General features: G+C 43.1%; 2 protein-coding genes across 2 annotated transcripts; one reads left to right on the top strand and one right to left on the bottom strand.

The window, feature by feature from the left end:
* The first annotated feature begins 894 nt into the window (after nt 1-894).
* Nucleotides 895-18,011, top strand: bace1 (beta-secretase 1). The gene is made up of 9 exons (XM_028808509.2): nt 895-1,429; nt 11,165-11,253; nt 11,351-11,567; nt 11,656-11,793; nt 16,039-16,173; nt 16,252-16,353; nt 16,454-16,603; nt 16,695-16,866; nt 16,975-18,011. Exons 1-9 carry the CDS (start codon nt 1,148-1,150, stop codon nt 17,214-17,216), a joined length of 1,527 nt encoding a protein of 508 aa, XP_028664342.1. The 5' UTR covers nt 895-1,147; the 3' UTR covers nt 17,217-18,011.
* rnf214 (ring finger protein 214) lies at nt 17,936-22,311 on the bottom strand. Its single transcript, XM_028808510.2, has 15 exons — nt 22,161-22,311; nt 21,898-22,075; nt 20,422-20,481; nt 20,092-20,232; nt 19,876-20,015; nt 19,737-19,805; nt 19,566-19,662; nt 19,398-19,486; nt 19,225-19,315; nt 19,042-19,137; nt 18,831-18,946; nt 18,632-18,755; nt 18,474-18,536; nt 18,287-18,388; nt 17,936-18,176 (listed from the first exon to the last, which is right to left on the bottom strand). Exons 1-15 carry the CDS (start codon nt 22,199-22,201, stop codon nt 18,111-18,113), a joined length of 1,473 nt encoding a protein of 490 aa, XP_028664343.1. The 5' UTR covers nt 22,202-22,311; the 3' UTR covers nt 17,936-18,110.
* Between the last annotated feature and the right edge of the window lie 640 nt (nt 22,312-22,951).

Genomic DNA, 22,951 nt, shown 5'->3' with positions numbered 1-22,951 from the left:
ACTATTCGGTCTCTTCTCGCTGTTCCGTTATTTCACCGAGTAATATTTTCCATTTGTTTGTGCTAATGCAATCTTTACTATCATTTTTTGAGACTTTCGAATTTTCCTACTTCCATTATCTCTAACCTGCTCTGCATGTGTATTGAGCCAACATTTTTGAATTGTTTACGAAGTTCTATTTTGTCATCAGTTTTACACTGTAAAATTAACAGCCATTGTTTTACAGTGTATCTGAAACTGGCAAATAAAAAGAAAAGGTAACAATGGGCAAAAGTTTGCAATTAGAAAGAAATCCACCATCCAGTGTCTGCGCTGTTATGTCCAGTTTACCCTTTTCATTGTTGCAGATGACACTGGTATTTGATAGATAGATAGATAGATAGATAGATAGATAGATAGATAGATAGATAGATAGATAGATAGATAGATAGATAGATAGATACTTTATCTATCTATATTTGGCATGTATTATTGAAGAAAGCAGCCAACTGAGGACCTGTAAGACTTTTCTCACTACAGACTCTAATGCACTTACCCTCTTGTGTAGTCGTGCATCTGGACTTTCTGCTTATTTTTCTGTCCTGACTACAAGTTGATCCAGTTTCCTTTCTTCTCCTAATACAGTAGTATTTGTTGCTCTTCTGTTTTTATTTACAATATTCTTTGCAACAATTTGGCCTGTTATGATTAAGTGAATGATTGCCAAAGATTGTTTTTCTGTTTGCAACTGATGCTGAAGGTATAGGTTTGGGAGACCCAATAATTAGATCATTGGCCGATTCATCAAATGAATGGAGCGGAGCAATGCTGCGTTGCGCGCTAATCAAAAACTCACAATCCCGACAGCCTTTGCGCCCCCCACCCGCAGAGAAGACTCAGACTACCAGCATCCCACGCGTCCGTTCGCTGAGGCACGGGAGGGCGACAGAGGGCTGCCCGGACCAGTGATGGAGGATGTGCACGTCGCTGTGTGACTGCAGCACAGCAGCCGGGATGCCATGACCACGACAGCCGGCACCTGGATCCAGCGACTTCGGACTGGCGACACCGCTGATCACTCGTGCGATTCTGCTAGAGATGGCGCGGCGCTTCGTGTGAAAGAAGCTGCGCTTGCCGTACCGATCACCGCCCTGCCCATCTGTCTGCCATGGCCTCTCCGATCCTTCTGTGGACGTGCTTGCTGCTGGTCGCTGCCCCGCCGTGCTGTAACGCCGTGGGGATCGGGCTGCGAGTGCCGCTTCGTAGTGGCGTTCAGATCCAGGAGGAGATCTTTGGACCTCCAAGGCTGCGTTCTAGGACTCCCAGAGTTGCCAGGGATGTGGAGGACATTCTACAAGATGTGGACTTCGTGGACATGATTGACAACTTGCGGGGCAAGTCGGGGCAGGGCTACTATGTGGAGATGAGTGTGGGCACCCCACCTCAAAAGGTGAGTGTGTTTGAGTGGCTACAGCCCTCATCGCTTTGAATTTACTCGTTTGAACCCACAGTTCATCTATCAGATTGACAGCAGGGATACCAGGATTTGAGCGGCAGTACCTGGGCAGCGGTGCCCCCTGTCTGCCAGTGCAGTGATTCTTTTCATCAATAATTCACGCGTCCTTTAAATGCACTGCAGTTTGAATGGGGATACAGTTTCAGTGGCAGTGATCGTGAAAAGTGAGACTAGATATGGGGGGTGTGCTTTTGTGTGTGTGTGTGTGGACAGAGCGAGTATTAAATGGTGCGATTAAGACAGTTACACCAATAGAGCGACTTCTGAAGAGAACATCATCTCAAGTCACTTTGCCAACCAAAGCAATGCAAGAAAGTGTAGTGCAAGATCATTAGATAAATCACATGGGAATGTTCAAACACTGAGACAAGTCTGCCAAAGGAGTGGCAGAAGAATCGATTGACAGGAAGATGGGATACACCAACATGCATGGTCAGCATCCAAAACATGAAAAAACAGAAGACTCAGCCTGCATAAGCACAGGTGTAGAAGGTTGGAAGTGCTAGAGAGGAGCCATTTGTTTGAATGAGTAAGAAAGTGCCAAGCAGGGTTTAGTAAGTGCATAAATACACTTGTGGCATCATACAAAAAAAAATATGAATGTGAAAAATACTAAGTTAGAGCTAAAGGGTATGTATTAAACGTGCTAGACTGAGCACACCAAAGTGGAGGAGACTATACACAACATGACCATGTACTATGTGGTTTTGTGGATTACTGGCAAATGTGGGGCATAGAATGAAGAAACCAGATAGATGGATAGATAGAGTGATGGATGTGAGGCACTGTATGATAGATAATAAGTAGGCAGATGTGAGGCACTATATGATTGATAGATGGATAGACAGATAAGTGTGAGACAGTCTATGATAGATAGATTGATAGGCAGATGTTATAGATAGATAGATAAAAATGTACTATATAATAGATAGATAGAGAGATAGGTGGATGTGAGGCACTGTATGGTTGATAGTAAGTAGGTAGATGTGAGGCACTATACTCGTATGATTGATAGATGGATAGACAGATAGGTGTGAGACACTATATGATAGATAGATGGATAGGCAGATGCTATAGATAGATAGATAGATAGATAGATAGATAGATAGATAGATAGATAGATAGATAGATAGATAGATAGATAGATAGATAGATAGATAGATACTTTATTAATCCTAAAGCAAAACTGCAGGATTGCAATAGCAGACAAAAACGAACAAATACAGTATACATATAACAAGAATTATCTATATATCAATAAGGATAGAAACAAAGTGTGTATTTACTGTAGTAGTGTAAAGTGATTTGAATTACACATAGCTTTATCAGTTACCAGTTCACAGTATTAATATTATGCAGTATGTTAGTCATTGCCACGGGCTGACCAACCCCATGCGGGGCCGGTTACGTCAAACGCTGTTGCTGGTATGTGTGGACTATATAAACATATGCGCAAATTTAATAAAAATAATGTTAGCATACACTGGATTTTCTCATTACAGTATTCAGCTAAATTTTTACAAGATAACACGTGCACTTTATCAAAATATAACGATATAATCTATTTAAAAAGTGTGCCACGATCTCTTCCATTTGTGCCGTCGACAGCGAGATGGCTAAACCAGTAATGTTTTGAAAGCCGTACATGTACAGAATTTGACCTTAAAGAGGGATTTTAAAAGTGTTCCTCTTAGAAGCATCTCAAATATATATTGTGAGATTTGCCCGGAAACCACCAGTCGGAAACCACTTCTTTATAAACTCCACACGTTTATTAATCATAATTAATACAGACCCAAACACCACACAATGCACGCACAGCAATAATCACCACTATAACTCTCTTTCTCAGTCCTTGGCCGCCTTTCCTGTCCTCCTGGGAGCTTTGTCCTACTCCTACTCCCACTCCCGACTCTGGCTCTCAGATTGCTGGAAGGCGGCGCCTTTTTTCCCTGCCCGGATGTGCTCCAGGTGTCTAATGATGTCCTTCCAGCAGCACTTCCTGGTGTGGTGGAAGTGCTGCCCTTTGCCCCAGAAGCACTCCGGGTGTCCCTGGCAGGTTCCTCCGCCATCTTGCCTAGTGTGGCGGAAGTAACTATTTTGAGTCCTACGAGGCTTGAGGCGCCCCCTGGTGGTGGCCACGGGTCCCAACAGGCCAGAAGCTCTTTGTTCTTTTTCCGTGGTCCTCTCCTGTTCCAGGGCGGTTGCCCCCTCGTGGCCCGGAAGCTATTCCTGCCACCTTCCGGTCCTTTTAGGCATCCCAGCCAGGTAATGACCCTGGCAATCTGTATACTGGAGAATATAAGTTGACAAATCCGCTCATACAGGACATGCGGACCCCAAAAGCTGGGCCTGGGGAGATCACCCTACTTACCACTCCCAAACGTCACACTTGATTGCCACAGTATATTGCATGTAGCCACATTGTCTGGTAAGATGTGTGGTAGACTGGCTCAGCACAATTACATTATTATAAATACAACATATTAACACAGCTGGAAATGTTAACTACAAATTCTATAAAAACCTGAACACCAACCATTCAAGACGACCATCACATCTGGCTTCAGGACTTGCACTCCATTGTGTGAGTGTTGCGTATCTCCAATCAGATTTGAATTGTGCTGAAACCCACAGTGTTGAGATGTAGACTGTTTATTCAAGGCCTATTTTAGTGCCCAGTTACTAGATGGATGTACTTGAAATTTTTATGATCGTCTGAGACTGATACAGCCAGGCTAAACATTAAGTATGGTGGGGTTTGTTTGTGGTAACAGTGAAAAATCAGGCATGGATCGCATTTGTTTTATTAGAAAAAACCAACAAGCATATCCATCCTATTCACGGAGACTGTCAAGTTGAAATGTGAAGGTCCCTGCTCTCCACCACACTACATGGTCATTTATTCCATGTGTCTGTGGTAGTCTGCATGAAGAGAAACTTTCTAAAATTTGTGAGAGTTCTGCCCTGAAGAAGTTTCCAACCGAATTCCTATGTTGTTGTTGCAGAATTTATTTGAAAGTATCAACTGGGATCCACTAATTCAATTCATAATTTGAATCATGTCCCTTTTTAATATTTGTTTTTTCAAACTGAAAAGACTGAACTCCTCCAGTCTCTCCTCTTAGCTCATACCCGCTCTAATCAGCCTGGCCGCTCTCCTCTGGTGTTTCTCTAGTGCTGCTGGGTCTCGTTTGTAATATGGAGGCCACACGAGTTTATTTTAAAGCTTAAGCTCGACTCCACTCTCCAGGGTGTTGTATAACCCAATATCCTATTAGCTTTCTTGATGTAAATAGGTGACCAGTCCAATACGACTTCTAAGACCTTTCATGAGGACTTCTTTCTAATTTCAGACTTCCCATTGTGCATTCAAATCTCACATTTTTTACTTCCTACTTGTAATATTTTACATTTACTTAACAGTATTTTAAATTTCATCTGCCACAAATCTCCCCAAGGCCCTCTGTAACACTTTAGCTGATTGTACATCTTCTGCCTTTCCACCTCGTTTGCAGACTTCACCAGTTTATTGATTATATTCTTCTCCAGGTTGTTTATGTGTATTAAAAAGAGCAGCGGCCCCTGCTCTGATCCCTGAGGGACACCACTTTTAACTTCGCCTAATTCTGTAAAGGTTTCCCTCACCATTAGTCCCCAACCTACACACATTGCACTGAATTCCCACTTAGCTTAGTTTGATGGCCAACCTTTCATGTGGCACCTTATCAAAAGCCTTCTGATCAATTACTCAAAATCAGGTACACCTCTCATTATCTTATGCTTTCTCTTTGAATTTATAACTCCCATATTGTAGCCAAACTAGGAAAATGAGGCTAAAGACTATGAGCAAGTGCTACAAATCTGACTCCACTTGACTCCTTGGCAGCAGCCTCGGACTGGCAACTCTGCGGTTCTGATGCGCTTCGTGTGAGAGAAGCTGTGCTTGCCGTGCCAATCACCGCCCTGCCCGTTTATCCGCCACGGCCTCTCTGCTCCTTCTGTGGACATGGGTGCTGCTAGTCACTGCCCCACCATGGCAATTGGGTTGTGAGTGCCGCCATGTAGTGGCTTACAGATCCAGGAGGAGATTTTTGGATCTCCAAGGCTGCATTCTGGGACTCCCAGAGCTGCCGGGAATATCAGTCAATATCATGTACACCACTCTTATCATATGCTTTTGTTTCCTTCTAATAGAATTTATCATTCCCATAGTGTAGCCAAACTTAAGGAATGAGGCTAAAGACAGGTGGGTTGGCTCCTCAGTCCTGGTTGGATCCGGCACCTGACATTTTTACTTATTTTTAGTACTTCCACACCTGACACACTCAATCTGATCCCCCATCCCAGTACGTGATAAATGAGTGGCTTCTATGACTCAACACCATGCAGACAAGACACCTACAGTAGGGTCATTATTGTCACACGTACAGAACACAGTGAAATCGTACAACATATAGCCACTCTGCGCCATGTTCAGCGAGTATTGCTTCTTTACCTCGAAATCTCCTTATCTCAAATAACTACTTTACCTTAAAGTTAGAAATATAATTAGAGAGGAATTGTCGTAGATTCAATTTTTCTGAATGTCATAACATAAGGAAAAGCTGACAAAAACGGCCCAGTAAACAACACAGGGTTATGTATCTTTAATACGCTTTTGTTTATAATGGCATCGGAGAGTTCTGAAGTGTTGCATGTTGGTCAGGCCTGCAAGAATTTCACTGCACTCTCTACGCATGCCAGCACTACGAATACGACTAGTAAATGAATGACAAAGGGAAACTCGAGATGCCACCACGCCCGCTCTGCTCTCTACAGGTGACAGTTACTCATTTCACAGTTACATTGGGCAGGTCGAGGAATACTGCAGTTGCTACTCTGCCGGCTAATCTCATAAAACAGAGTGGATGCACAAATGACGTAACTGGCTAGACTATAAGGTCATTTATTTTGCCCATTGTCTGTGGCGGTTGGTGCAGTCACCTCGCTGAAATGAGCTCATACATTGAACACTGTTATTATAATTTAAGATTAATGGCAACACGTTCAAAGCTCTCCTGTGGGATAGTGGTGATTAAAGTTCAGCGCAGTTGTGTGACAGCAGGTGGCCATTAGGTGACATGCCACTCACATATCACAGTAGACCTGAATGCAAGTTTCCTTTTCTGGTGTCCTTTTGGTGGTGGCTTGTGCCACCACCATCTACTCAAAGCACCATGATAGATGACAATGATGGATGGATTAAAAGCCAGAAGTCTGCATGACCATCATCATCAAGTGACTCCGTGAGAACCCTAACTACAAAGAGGACTATTTCATTTATGTTAGGTAGAATGCCCAGCGGGGACTGGGTGGTCTCGTGGCCTGGAACCCCTACAGATTTGATTTTTTTCTCCAGCTCTCTGGAGTTTTTTTTTGTTTTTTCTGTCCACCCTGGCCATCGGACCTTACTCTTTTTCTATGGTAACTAATGTTGTGTTATTTTACTTTCTTATTTTGTCTTTTATTTTTCTTCATTATGTAAAGCACTTTGAGCTACTTTTTGTATGAAAATGTGCTATATAAATAAATGTTGTTGTTGTTGTGTACACTTCAGACACTACAGGGTGTCATAGGCATTAAACATACGCCACCCGAGTATATGTATGCTGTGCGGCACGGGTATCAAAATCCAAAATCCAATCCCGGAGAGCCGTGGGCTTTTGTTCCTGCCACTTTCTTAATTAGTCACCAGTTACTGTTGCTAATGGCACAGCCTTCATTGTCTACATTTTATTTGATCTGATTTTTATTTTTTTTTGGCGTTACTGATTTTTGCAGATGGTCTGTGAACTCCATTCCCCATTCCATTGCACTGGGACAATTTACAACCGAGTGTGAAACAGCAGGGATGAGGATCAGCACCAGCAAATCTGAGGGCCATGGTCCTCAGTAGGGAAAAGGGTGGACTGTCCTCTGCTAACTGGGAGGTGTGCAGGGCTGGATTAAGACCTTTAGAGGCCCTAAGTATTTAAAACATGTTGGTGCCCCCATATATGAGCTGTGCACTCACTCTCAGTGGGCAACTGAACGGGATGCCTAACATGTCCACGACAAGAACGGCCGTGTGTGCCTCAGTGGACTGTGTGGCAGTTACCAGATCTTAATTTTGTTGCATTCCCAAGATTAATATATATCATTAACCTCTATTATTACTGTTTTATTATTTTTATAATATATATACTAGCTGTCCCCTGTGGCTTCACCCACATAGCAGTGAAACAGGACAAACTTTAAAAATCAGTAACATTTTTTTTAAGAAATGTAATAATTTGCATTGAGAAGAATTTATATTGATAGCTTTCATGTCTGAGGGTCTCTTGATATATAATATTTTTGGTTTTGCTATCAGGGGTGAGAATGTAGTTGTGATCTCTTTGCCAAAAATGTAAAAAGTTGGCAAGGTATCTATGACCTCGCGGAAGGTAGTTACGCTCCAACATCAAACATTGGCACTGTATCTGATCGTATTCAGCTCTGATGGGAAAGCGTTCCCTGCGTGGGGAGAAGAGCATGTGACTGTGATATCTCTGCAAATGAGCAGGTACCCTCTAAAACAGGGGTGTCGAACTCCAGTCCTGGAGGGCCGCAGTGGGTGCAGGTTTTCATTCTAACCATCTCATTAATTAGTGATCAGTTTATGCTGCTAATTAACTTTTGCCTTTGTTTTAAATGACGTGACTCAGACCCCTTTGTTGTTTCTTTTTCCTTAATTAGCAGCCAAACAATAATGAGACACGAAACAAGCTGCCACATGACCAGCTAACCTGTGCCCATCACACAATAGCAGAAAATAAAGAAAGGTGAAATTCTCAGTAAAACAGAAAATCAACAGTTTTGGAAATGTCTGCTGTGGCAGAATGAAAGCAGCAACAAGCCATGAAATTAAATGACAGGTTTAATTAACAGCAAGAATCAGCATCTCATTAAGAAACTGGTTGGAGTTTGAATCCCCAGTTTAATTGGTCATCTGTTCGCTCGTTTCACGTCTCATTTCTGTTTGGCTGTCATTTAATGAAGACAAGAATCAATTCAGGGGACTGAATCCTTAAAAACAGGTCTAAAGAAAAGAAGTTAATTAGCAGTGAAAACTGGTCACTTATTACGAAAAGGGTTAGAATGAAAACCTGCAGCAACTGCGGCCCTCCAGGCCTGGAGTTTGACACCCCTGCTCTTAAACACATGTAGCTCTGATCTCTCCCTCAAAAACGTCAAACGTTACTCTTTAACAATCTCTAGATGATAATGTCTGTTGAACAAACAGGTATCAGTAGCTAAGCGGAGACAAGGTACGCTCCAACACATGGCAAGAGGTAGAGCGACTCGAGTGGAGGCTGACACGTGAGTGAGGAAGGCCCTGTCCAGCACCCTACTCCTGAGGTCCTGCCTCCTCTACTCCTCGGCCCGCAGCCTGTCGCTCGGATATGTGGGAATAAATCGGTGCCGCAACCAAACTATTGTACTTAGCACAATAAGAGAAGCCGCAAAATGAACAGGAATGTTCAAGCAAATTATAGTAAAAAAACCCAATCCAATTCCGTTAAGTAGTCCTCTCATTCACTAGCTAAGCGGAGGTAAGGTACACGCTCCATGGCTGACTTGTGAGTGAGGAGGGCCCTGCCTCCTCCCCTCGGCCTGCTGCGTCTCTCTCGGATTTTCGTAAATAAACCGCAAGTGAACTATGATACATAGCACAATCATCCATCCATCCATTTTCCAACCCGCTGAATCCGAACACAGGGGTCTGCCGGAGCCAATCCCAGCCAACACAGGGCACAAGGCAGGAACCAATCCCGGGCAGGGTGCCAACCCACCGCAGGACACACACAAACACACCCACACACCAAGCGCCAATTTAGAATTGCCAATCCACCTAACCTGCATGTCTTTGGACTGTGGGAGGAAACCGGAGCGCCCGGAGGAAACCCACGCAGACACGGGGAGAACATGCAAACTCCACGCAGGGAGGACCCGGGAAGCGAACCCAGGTCCCCAGATCTCCCAACTGCGAGGCAGCAGCGCTACCCACTGCGCCACCGTGCCACCCTAGCACAATCAAAGAAGTTTCAAAATCAACAGGAATGTTCAAGCAAATTATAGAAAATAAAATCAATCTAAATCCGTTACATAGTTCTCTCGTGACGAGTGGACAGACAGACGTTGGATTTTATATATAGAGAGATATATATAATGTGTGTGTGTGTAATTTGTAATGTGGGACCCCCCTTTTTGTGGAACTTGGTTCACCTGCACCATTCGCAGTTTTGCACCGTACGGTCCATGGTAAATCCGGCAATAGAAAATTTTTCTGGTGCCCCCCTTTATCCTTGATGCCCTAAGCACGTGTTTATTTTACTTAAAGGTTAATCCAGCCCCTGGAGATGTGAGCTACAGCCCCAAGTGGTGGAGTTTAACTACCTCGGGGGTCTTTTTCAAGAGTGAGAGGAAAAGGGAGGGTGAGATCAACAGACGGACAGGGGTGGTGAGTGCAGTTCTGCAGTGGCCATACCAATCCGTAGTGGTGAGTTGAGTCAGAAGGCTTAGCTCTCGATTTACCTCACCTATGCTCATGAGCTTTGAGTAAGGACCAAGAAATAATAAGATCAGAGGTACTAGCGGCCTAAAATGAGCTTTCTCTGCATGGCAGTTGGGCTGTCCCTTAGAGACAGGGTGAGAAGTGCAGACATCTGGGAGAGGCTCGGACCCTCCGCATTGAGAGGAGCCAATTGAGGTGGTTCAGGTATCTGATACGAATGCCTCCGGGATGCTTCCCTGTGGAGGTTTTACAGGCACAGCCTGCTGGGAGGTAACCCAGGGCATGCTGGGAGGATTATATCTCCCAGATGACCTAGGAATGCCATGGGATCCCACAGTAAGAGTTGTCTAGTGTGGTTGGGGAAAAGGATGTTTGGGCCTCACTGCTAAGATCATTGCCTCCGCAGCCTGGCTTCAGATAAGCGGTAGAAAATGAATGAATGATTATTTTAAGATTCAGAACCCTTAAATATTTCCTTCAGCTAACTTCATCTCATTTGCACCTGTGTGTCCAGCATGTAATTATCTGTCCCCACAAAATGTTTGAAAAGGGAAAAATGAAGGTCTGAGAAATACCGATGTGCTGTGGTCTACAAAAACATTTTTTAACGGTGCTCTCAGTCCATGGAAATGCCTGGTGTGACAGAATAAGAGCACCAACAAGACATGGAATTAAATAACATACTTCATTAAGAACTAGCTTCTAATTAAGGCAGCTGGTTATACCAGAAATGGCGGTCTTCCAGATACTGAGTTAGCTGGTCTCTTCTTTGGGTTCACTTTGTATTTCATTATGGTTTGGCTAATTAAGGAAGCGGCTAGAACTAAAACCCCTGGGATCCGAGTTTGACGTCTTCAGTGGCTGAGCTACGTTTTCTGTGTGCACAAGTGAGAACGGAGAATGAAGAGTGTGTGGAAGGAACAGCAGCGTGTCTCGCGTGCAGTCACAAGTGAGGGCAGATTCAAGTAGCTAAGCAGCTGGTATATGGGATGGATTTGTGATTAAGCAAGGCCTTAATAGAGTAAAGGAGTATACATTCACGTGGTTCCTGGTAATCAGCTTCTTCTTCACCATGCATTGCTTCTCCTCAGCTTAACATTCTGGTGGATACAGGCAGCAGCAACTTTGCCGTGGGAGCAGCACAGCAGAAGTTCCTGAAGCGCTACTACCAGAGAGAGCTGTGAGTGCCATGGGAGCGGGAAATCAAGGTACACATAACACCCTGTGGGAGTCTTGATGTGCTGCTCTGCTGATGCACTCTTGTTTCTCCATCTCAGCTCCAGCACCTTCAGAGACTTAAGGAAGAGCGTATATGTCCCATATACCCAGGGGAAGTGGGAAGGTGAGCTGGGAACCGACCTGGTGTTTATTCCTCATGGCCCCAACGTCACCATTAGGGCCAACATTGCTGCCATTACAGCATCTGACAAGTTTTTCATCAATGGATCTAATTGGGAAGGCATATTGGGACTGGCCTACGCAGAGATTGCCAGGGTAAGTTGCCGACCCCACCAATAGGCGGTGTTTTCTGGGTCATTCTGGTTAATGCCATCTGTTTCATAAAGGAGTTTGTTTTTTCTAGCCGGATGAGAATCTGGAGCCATTCTTTGACTCTCTTGTGAAGCAAACACGGGTGCCGAATATCTTCTCACTGCAGCTTTGTGGTGCTGGCTTTTACTCCAACGAGTCAGAGTCGACAGCCTCTGTTGGGGGCAGTATGGTAAGTGTGTTGTTAAGGATGGACATTCTGGTATAGTGTTTAAGGTTTTGGACTTCAAACTTCAAATACCTGTGTGACCCTGAGCAAGTCACCTGACCTTCCTGTGCTCCAATTGGAAAACCAAAAAGAAATGGAACCAACTGTACCATAAATGTCGTAACTCACCTTGGATTAACCCTCCTATTATGTTACGGGTCAATTTGACACACTTTTGTTTTTGAGTTGACTAAAGTACTGAACACTGTCAGGTTTTCATCTTTATTGTCATTTAGGCTCTTGATCAGCACTGCTGCCTCGCAGTTAGGAGACCCGGGTTCGCTTCCCGGGTCCTCCCTGCCTTGAGTTTGCATGTTCTCCCCATGGGTTTCCTCCGGGCGCTCTGGTTTCCTCCCACAATCCAAAGACATGCAGGTCAGGTGCACTGGTGATTCTAAATTGTCCCTAGTGTGTGCTTGATGTGTGAGTGTGTGTGTGTATGTGCGTGCCCTGCGGTGGGCTGGCGCCCTGCCCAGGGTTTGTTTCCTGCCTTGCGCCATGTGTTGGCTGGGATTGGCTCCTGCAGACCCCCGTGACCCTGTAGTTAGGATATAGTGGGTTGGATAATGGATGGATGGATGGGTCTTGATCCTACAATTGAAGTGTTAACCATAATATGTTGGGGAAAGTCCATACAGAATTTTATACAAAGACAACAATGTTGTGCGTAATTTTGACTCAGACAGTGTAAGATACAGAGAAAGGTGCCCAAACCCAAAACAAAATCATCTGCCGGGGCTGCTGAGGACTGTTGAAGGTGGTATGTGGCCATACGTGAAATGTTTTTAATGAGTAGGACAGGGGTCGGCAACCTTTCAGCGGTGTCGCGTCGAACCTATGTTACAATGTTATTCCGCGTGCCAACATAATTTTTTTTCTTTATTTTATCAAATTTATTAAAATCAAATAACATTCCATACACAAAACTCAAGTTTTACAAAAAGAAAAAAAAAAAAAAAAAAAGGTTTGACACAAATCAACTTTCACCCCTGAGAAAGAGAGCTAGGCCAGCAGTGTAAAACTTTATGCTAGTAAAGACAAATCAATAGATAAAATAATAAATGAATAAAGATAAATGGAGTAAAAGAGGGGGAAGAACCTGCTTCCTCAATTTAAATGCTTATTCTAAAATGTTATTGATGAGATCCTGCCAGGTTTTGAAAATGTTTTGCACAGATCCTCTAAGTGAGAATTTGATTTTTTCCCGTTTCAAATAGTAAATAACATCAGTTACCTGCTGACTTAGAATAGGAGAGTTATGATTCTTCCGATTGAGCAAGATAAGTCTACGTGCCAATAGTGCAGTAACGGCAATTACAGTTTCTCCTTCTCCACTTTAAGCCCTTCTGTGAGCCCACCAAACATATAGCTGTTAGTGGATTAGGAGGCTATCTGAAATGCATTTAAAAGTTTTTGGTTCAGAATGATGTTAATTTGGTGAACCCCCAAAACATGTGACCCAGTGAGACTGCGTTTGTAGGTTGGATGCTGCCCTGGAAACATTTTGGACAATTTTAAACGAGAGAGATGCGCTCGATATATAATTTTAAGTTGAATATTTCTATGCGGGGCGGCACGGTGGCGCAGCGGGTAGTGCTGCTGCCTCGCAGTTGGGAGATCTGGGGACCTGGGTTCGCTTCCCAGGTCCTCCCTGCGTGGAGTTTGCATGTTCTCCCCGTGTCTGCGTGGGTTTCCTCCGGGCGCTCCGGTTTCCTCCCACAGTCCAAAGACATGCAGGTTAGGTGGATTGGCAATTCTAAATTGGCCCTAATGTGTGCTTGGTGTGTGGGTGTGTTTGTGTGTGTCCTGCGGTGGGTTGGCACCCTGCCCGGGATTGGTTCCTGCCTTGTGCCCTGTGTTGGCTGGGATTGGCTCCAGCAGACCCCCGTGACCCTGTGTTCGGATTCAGCGGGTTGGACAATGGATGGATATTTCTATGCTTTGCGCATATGGAGCTCGAGTGAATTCTGTATACTTTTGAAGCCCATTATAACCGGACCAATTTTGATACTATATATAACAAAATTGGTAGAATTATGTCGGCATGTAGCAATGCACAAAATTCACTCGAGCTCCAAATGCGCAAAGCATAGAATTAGTCAGTCAGTCAGTCAGTCATTGTCCAACCCGCTATATCCTAACACAGGGTCACGGGGGTCTGCTGGAGCCAATCCCAGCCAACACAGGGCACAAGGCAGGAACAAATCCTGGGCAGGGCGCCAGCCCACCGCAGAGCATAGAATTATTCAACTTAAAATCTTGCATTATTGGTCATTCGATATTTTAAAATACATAGGTTCATATGTGAAAAGAATGTTTTGTCAAATTTTAATTTTCAACACATTTATTAAAAATGGTATTACAAATTGTAAATTACAAGTTTTTTCAATACAAAACACAGTTTGAATAAGAAAAAATTATCAAGAATTCTAATATGATTAATCATTATTTTTTATTAATCAGAGCCATTGATCAATTAATAAGAAGCAATTGTATAACTAGATTCAGTGACTTTATTTTTAGTTCCAATTATTTGACTAAAATAATTATTAAAGTAAATTAATAAGTAAATAAATAAATTATTTTAAAAAATTAATAACAGAAACAGCCCTTTTTATAGCTTCACTTTTCTCATCAGAGATTTAAAACGTGGACTGAGGTTTAGTTTGAAGTCTTTGTACACTGGACGTACGACAGCATAATAATAATAATACAGTAATTTATTACATTTATATAGCACACACAGCATGATCCTTTTATTGTACAAATTCATATTCATTCGTCCAAAAGTCTTGAAAAGGGCGAACATCAAGTTTTTGTCTTTTATGAGTCATTTTAGGGCAGTATATTACTTAACAGTAACAAGAGTTTAGTTTTAACGTAACCACGGTCTGCATTGAGCACATGGTTTCCCTTTTCTGTGAGTCGCATGCGCAAAACTTGGGGGTGTGGGGTTGGAAATGCAGAGCGCGAACGCATGCGCTGTGATTAAAATATAATGAACGAGGTTTGTTTCAGCGTACCACGGCCGGTACGGAACACATGGTTTCCATTTACATTCGAGTCGCATACGCAAAACGTAGGTGGTAGCGCGAACGCGTTCGCTGTAATTAAAATATTTTTTATTATATTTCAATTCAATCAGAATGCCACGCCTGGCACGCGTGCCATAGGTTGCCGTCCCTTGGAGTAGGAGAATGACTGATTAGTATGTTGCAGACAGGTGGTGATGTAATCCACTCCACAAAATTCGCCTTATCTGAAAACGCAACCATTGCTTCATAATGCCCATTGACAAATAAGAATATTCTTATAATGGGCACAATGCACAGCGATGCACGTCTAAGTGAAAGAGTGGACATGACGTCTAACAGAGTGGTTGACAGCTACATACAGCTGCCAGCGCATGACAGTCTATTGGCCTTTGGTTATTTTTTCAGTATTCGAGATGTACCAGCTTACAATTCACATATTCTGTAGATTGTGATCAACCAGCAGTTGAATGACAGCAAATTGCACCAGTGTCGGATCTTCCTCTTGGAGCTTGGCAAAGCACTTATCTCTCCAAAGATCCAAAGGAGAACCATGCCACCTCTCCAGCTACTGCAGTCATTGTGATAAAAGTACAAGCTGGTGATTCTCAACAGGAATCAAAAAGAAATGGGTCCAGTGGGTACAGGTAATGTCAGTAAACGAAAAAGATGCCAAGTCTGCCCATCTCTAAAAGAGAATAAAACCAGTGCTATGTGTGTACAGTGCAGGAAATACATCTGCAGAAAGCAGCCACCTTCATCGTTTCCATCGTGTGAAGGTGAAATCCTAACACTCATACAAAATACAAAAATTGTATTTGCATTACATCAATTAAACAGTTTTATCAAAAGGTCACAGCTTGTGATAAATAAAAAAAGTTTATTAAGTAGTTGTTAATTATAGTGTATCTTACATATGTTCATATTCATCTTTCTGAATGTTCTGACAAAATCTATAATCAAAGATTTGTTGTGTTAATGTGATGGCTGGCTGTTTTTGACATTACGTACTCTGTGTGAGTCAGTTTGACCCATACCCTAAAGAGGCACAACTTAACAGGAGGGTTAAAATGTCAGCCAAATAAGTACCTGTACATGTAAATGGATGGAGACTGTACAGCAACTTGTGTGATCGTTGGTTCTCTGGTTACCTCTAATACATCACTCTCTTGGGCAGATTATCGGCGGCTGTGATGCCTCGCTCTATGTTGGTGACATATGGTACACACCCATTAGAAAAGAGTGGTATTATGAAGTTGTCATTGTCAAGATGGAGATCAATGGGCAGGACCTTAAGATGGACTGTAAAGAGGTAGGTGTTGACAGCCTAAGGGAGACTGGTCAGTGAGCATGTAAGATTAACCCTTTCCTTGTGTGTTTTCTGTTGTAGTACAACTATGACAAAAGTATAGTGGACAGTGGGACCACCAATCTGAGGCTGCCCAGGAAGGTCTTCCAGGCTGCAGTGAAAGCTATCAAGGCTGCTTCCTCTGTAAGTGCCTACCTCAGAGAGAAATGGGTTAGATGAGAGAGCAGCCGTAAGTTGATTTTCAGAGGTTGGTGATAAATTAAACTTATGTCTTCTCCTTCAGACAGAGAAGTTCCCAGACGGATTCTGGTTGGGTGAACAACTGGTGTGTTGGCAAGTTGGCACAACCCCATGGCACATTTTCCCTGTCATCTCATTGTACCTGATGGGAGAGTCAACGAATCAGTCCTTTCGTATTACCATCCTGCCCCAGGTGAGCCATCCCCAGAAACATCCCCATGCCAGTTCACCCCCATTCCTAAAACTATGACCTCATGCCATCCATCCCCCCTGTTGTTTTCCAGCAATATCTACGTCCAGTTGAAGATGTTGCCACCTCGCAAGATGACTGCTACAAATTTGCCATTTCCCAGTCTAGCACTGGTACGGTAATGGGTGCAGTCATCATGGAAGGTTTCTATGTTGTTTTTGATCGTGCCCACAAGAAGATTGGTTTTGCAGTGAGCACGTGTCATGGTAAGTCAGAACGTATATCCTTTGTGGAGGGTATGGGGTAAACAGGGCCACCAGGGTGGCCGTAATAGTGGAATGGCAGTTGGGCTGATCCTGGTTTTCTTCTTGCAGTCCATGACGAGTACCGCACAGCCACCGTAGAAGGCCCCTTCCTCACTGGGGACATGGATGATTGTGGATACAACATTCCACAAACAGACGAGTCAACACTTATGACTATTGCTTATGTGATGGCAGCCATCTGTGGACTCTTTATGCTCCCACTCTGTCTTATGGTGTTCCAGTGGCGCTGCTGTCGCTGCTTGAGGAGGAACGGGGACGACTTTGCAGATGACATATCATTGTTGAAATAGGAATGGGGGGGTGGAGATAACTCATATGTTGGCTTTGTACAGAAGACGGGTATATGTAAGTATGTGCGTGTGTGAATACAGGCAGCAGATGCAGGATGTGTGGGCAACTACTGGCAGAAAAGGGAGGCAAATGGGCACGTGGTAAAGAGAGGCTTGTAATTATTTTCAGTGGAGAGTGGTATGCCTATAAGAGTTCTAACACCAGGCAGAGGGGAATGATGTATGCTTATGACCACTGGTATACAATAAAATATAATACAATGGGGTGGGATGAAAGCATCTTACTGCTCGCTCAGGATACTCAAGAGGGGTGTGTGCATATATGTATAGGTGTGTATGTGTTAGCTGTGAATGCAGATAAAGGAAAGCCATGGGCAATTACAGGTATAAGGGCGGTGAAGTATGGACATGGGGTTTGTTGTCTGCCTGCTGGCTTTGGTTATAGGAATCGGTTTGTATGTATTTCAATTTATTTTACTGGGCACAGGCAACAACAAATGCACTGAGATACGTGATTGTGGTTGGGTTGGTGATAATTTAGTTTTAAGAAAGGGTTCATTTTATTTGTAGTAGATATAAATGGGGAGGGGGGGGGGCTTTTTTCCTCCTCTGAAACAGAACAAGAATATATGCTGGATGGCATGTATTCTCCTTACACCCCTTGGGAACTGTCAGCTTTACAGAGTAATCATTTAGAACAGAAAGGACGTCACAGGCAGTGCAGGGAAGGCATTTTTACTGTGTCTGTTTTGACCTTATTATTTAAAGAAATAATAAAATCCCAATGACAGTCCTGCTCGTGAGTCTGACAAAATTTCTTTTGATGGCAGATCCATTTCCTCCAGTCCTGCTCGAGGAAGGATATGTTGCTGCAGTCCTGTTTCCTCAGCAGATCTATGCCTTGCTGGGACAAAAGGGGCAGCCACTGTTTCTGCTGGATTGCACCCACACTTTAATACACTGGGACAGAAGGTTTATATATTAAAAAAAAAAAAAAAAAAAATTAGCGTTAGTTCACCCACTTCCACAAATGGATGATACCAGTGCCCCCTGAACAGCTCAGATCTCACCTCTTTGTGAACAATATGAGAACAACTCAAAGGGTGCAGATCACCAGGCTGCACTGCATTCTGACACATCAGACATAGCTTCCTGCTGGCACCAGCTGGCACCTTGGAAATTGACAAGCAAAGGGTGTCAAAAGGTTTTGACTTGAACCATGTTGTTGCGTGCACTAGCAATCTTTAGTAACCTTACCCGGGGTGGCTGAGAACGGAAAGCTGCAGTGGAGAAATATGATGGTGGAAAGGTGGTGGGTCCCTGTGTCCAAAGAGATAAAAAAAAGATAAAAAAAAGTTCTCATAAACAACCGGTCACATCTATGCCACCTATAAACTGCTGCCCTTGATACTAACCCGATTCTGCTGGTCACTTTCTGCCACCCTCTGAGCCACTTGATGTGTCAGCTCTTCCACAGAGAGCCCTGCCAATGTACCACGGTCCTTTTTGATCTGGTGAAGTAGTGCTGTCAACTGGTCCCTAAAAAAAGATATGACCAGTTTGAAGAGGGTACCGATTGCCAATATATACCAGACTTGCTATAGACACCACTACCTGGTATGGCCAGGAAAGCGGCTACTTAGTTTCTCCAGTAGGATCTCAAGCTTGCTGCTGGCTTGCTGGGGTGCAGTATTCTGGAATGTCTGTTTAGGGGCAACAGGGGAAGGAGGCTGTTTAAAAAAAAAAAAAAAAAAAAAGCCAGAATACAAAGTTAATATTTTCTTTTCTAGAAAGAACATGCTTTGTACTTCTCCCCATTACTCACCCTTGGCACTGGCCAAAGCACAGGCTCAATAATGCTGGGTAGGCTGTCTAGCTTGTTACCATTCCTCACCAGCTGTATCTGACTGTTGAAAAGGTTCTGATGAAAAGACAGTCAAATTCAGAATTACTGTAACAAAAGTAAGTGTAACGGAGGTGGGACACACCACTGGGATTACGATCTTACTTGCATGCTGGTCACTTCCATTCGAACACGCCCAATCTGTGTGTCCCACTCATGCTTTAACTGCAAGAGCTCAACTGAAGTTGGTGCCAACCTACAATGGATTGAAAGGTCAAAGCCTGTGTAGTAGTCTTGTACCCCTTAAACCGACAATAGGTTTGTAAGATCAGACTGACCGCAAACCACTGAGGTACTGTTCTGCTGCCCTGAGCCACTCCTCTATACGGGTCATTGCCAATTCCCTTTGACACTCCAGAGTTGAAACCTGTTGAAAAACTTGGGAGTCAATCTCACAATGGAAAGTGCAGTGCATGAGAATGACCTGATCTCCCTTCTTCACTCACCTCAGCAGCCATCGCTCTTGCAATCTCTTCCTGTGTAGTCATATTCAATTCTGCCTGCTTCTGACGCAGTTCCGCCAACTCTATCTGCCAGGATTCCCTTGAAGAGGACAAGGCAGATTAAGTACAGGAGAGAAGGGAACCATTTGGAATAAATGCTGATTATGTTCCTACCTCTCTTCTGCTTGTTCTGCTATTAACACCACCACTTTATTCTTCTCTTGCTCCTCTTCCTGCCGAAGCCTGAAAACATGCAAAATGTGTCACCATCTGGCAGAATTGCTTGATTGCACATTGCCTGTAGGGAGCTCACCTACGCCCGGTCTCCTCTAGCCTGTTGTATTCTCTCTTCATCTCCTGCTCACGTGTTCCAGCCTCTCGTCTTTCCTTCTCCGTTCTTCTACGGTTTTCTTCCAGCTTTGTGGTCACTTCCTGGATTTGTCCAAGTGTTTCCTGCAGTTAACAGACATGGTGTTAAAATGACAAAGTAGGTCTGGTAACACAAGAAGAATGTCTCACTTGTACCCACCTGGTACCGCTTCATACATTCTTCTTTCTGTTGCTGTAGGCCACGCATTCTCAGCTGCTGTTGCTTTTCAGCTTGGATCTGCTTGTCAAGAATTTCTTGACAGCGTTCTCGTAATACTGCCCGCTCTGCCATCACATGGTTCTGAGAAAGAAAGCCAAGTACACAGTGCTCATCAACTCCACACAATGGGAAGGTATAAGTATGCACCATACTTAGCATTGTCAGCCGGCACCCAAATTTAAATAAGCGTCATTGAAATGACAATACATACAATGCAGTCATATACCAAAACATAATACATGTTCACATAGTTATAAAACACATACTCACCATATGCTCCTCATATCCATCAATTGTGTTTATAGCAACCTCTGCTGTGCTGCACTCGGTCTACAAAAAGACACTGTGCTCATTAGATAATGCTCCAAATTCCCTAGAAGAGACCCCCAGTGGAGCACCACTTCCCTCAAAACTGCTTTGATTCATTGTTTACATTTTGTTTTGGGGTGCCTATAGTAGGCATAATGATAGGCAAGAGTTTGTTTATCTTGGCAAAAGCAGGTCCAGTTCAGCGCCAATCACACAAGGAGTTCCTCAAAGCTCCTTGGCCCTCTGCAATCATTTTAATGCAGACGATAGACTCTGATCTATTTCGTTGTTAAAAGCGGAACTTCATCAGAGCTTTCTCAGCTCACAACATACCTCTGTGAAATTGAAACCTGGATGAAACATCTCTATAAAAATTAAATGGCAACAAAACCATAGTCATGCTAATTGTCACTAAAAGTTCAGCTTAAGAACATGAGCTCATTTGTAATCAATTTTGTTGATATCATTCGATCTTCTCCTACTGCAAGGAATCTTGGTGTCATTTTTGATTCCGCTCTTTCTTATTCTAAGAACTTAAAAAACAAACTTTTTTTTACTTCTACCTGCATTGCATACTTTGTGTTCACTCATTCCTCTTCTTTTCTGATGCTAAAGGAGCTTGTCTATGCTTTTATTACATCACACACTGGACTACCATAACTCTCCACTGGCAGGAACCTCTTCTAATCTTTTATCACAGCTCCAGTTGGTTCAAAACTCTACTTCAAGAATCCATACCCTGACCCACAACACTGAGAATATAACAGCCATCCAGCCCTGCCTTCACAGACTCTGTCTCTTACAGAACTGGAATATAAAATTCTATTACTAACCTATAATGCTTTAAATGGCACTGCACTAGACTACATTAGTAACCTCCTCCTCCATTGCCATGTGCACTAAGGTCCACAGATTCTGACCATCAAATTGTGCTGCAGAATAACCTGTAGGTGACAGAACCTTCAGCTCTGTTGCGCCTTAATTTTGTAATGACCTACCAAAATTAACAATATCAGCCGGCTCAATTCATTTATCATAAAATGAACTTGAAACTCATTTGATTCAGGAAGGCATTTAACTTTTCTCTCTATATAAATGTAAAGAATTACTATTATTATTATATTCTAAGCACCTGGGATATGCGTTTGTATCACAACTTATTTGTTCAGGGTTTTATTGTTGTTTATTTTTTTCTGTTTTATCGTGCCTTACTCTAATTCAGGCCTTTGAGCATCCTGTATTTATGTCATTATGAAGTCTTTTATGCCGATAATTATTTGTATCCAATATTGTATATGCCCTGTTGTTCATTTAGAATTTTTGAGAAGGGCTTTGGGCACTGGAAATACGCTTTATATATAAAACATACTATGATAATTATTATTATTATTTATCCCTCCTTGAATTACCCAATGAGGGTCCTCGAGAAGCACTCACCTGCAGGCCAATATCCGATGTCTGACGGTTTATAACAAACTCCTGATCTGTCAGATCAGTTATCGTATCTTCATCCTCTCCATTTTCGGGAAAGCCATCCGAACCGTCGTCATCTCGTTTCTCTGGGTCCCATTCAACAGCCTGGGATATTGTGCTGCTGTTGGAAATGTGTGATTCCCTGTTTGAAAGCAGCGGGTTATTTCGAATGGGCTGACCAAACGTGTACTGCGCAAACATTATAATTACATACTAGATAGTCTCACCTCGTGTTTTCTCCTTCTTCCTCATTAACATCCGAAGACATTGTAAACAGCACCGGCTCGGAAAGCTCTACCTTCAGCTAGGAGAGCACCAAGTTTCTCCGCCAATCTTGCGAACCGCCGCCGGAAGTCCCGCCTCTTTGTTAGGAAGCTGTTCACCAATACCGGAAGTGAAGTAAATGCCACTCTGTTGTGAGGCTCGGCTTCGGATAACTTGTCAAGTAAGCCTCACCGTAGCAATGAATCACTGTGTGTTAATGTACACGTCTGCAGACAAGACTGGAGAATTTAATTTCGAATATGTTTGCAAAGCCTCCACCATTAAAAGTAAGCCTTAATGTTGGTTATTCTTTAATGCTTGGAGTCTCTTTTCTCTTTCTGTCCTGCAGCACCACTAAGCGGCTGTAAAACAAATGCCGCATCGTCCAACTCCCTTTCCCTGTTTAAAATCGACTCCCAAAAGCATATTCTGATGTAATCGACAGCATTATCAACTAACAGACTTATTTAAAACAAGAAAAAAAATGGAGCGCGTTTCTGAAGGACCTCGTGGTATCTAAAGTTTACATTTCAAGATTAATTCTATACTGGTTTTAGGTGAAGAAACGGGATAATTTCAGGAGGTTTACTTCCAAGAATGAATATTTTGCGTGTGTCATATTTTATTTTGAAAACTTGTCCAGATTTGGTTTTTTTTTGTTCAAACCATTCACACCAAACAAATGATAGGCTGATTCAGTGTCTTTAAAAAGTGGTCAGTTGTAACTCGCAAGACCAAACTGCTGCTTTAAAAA

The sequence above is a fragment of the Erpetoichthys calabaricus genome, chromosome 9 (assembly GCF_900747795.2).
Source record: "Erpetoichthys calabaricus chromosome 9, fErpCal1.3, whole genome shotgun sequence".
In the NCBI taxonomy this organism is placed as follows: domain Eukaryota; kingdom Metazoa; phylum Chordata; class Cladistia; order Polypteriformes; family Polypteridae; genus Erpetoichthys; species Erpetoichthys calabaricus.
The sequence above is the reverse complement of the archived record's forward strand: the minus strand, read 5'-3'. Positions and strand labels throughout refer to the sequence as shown.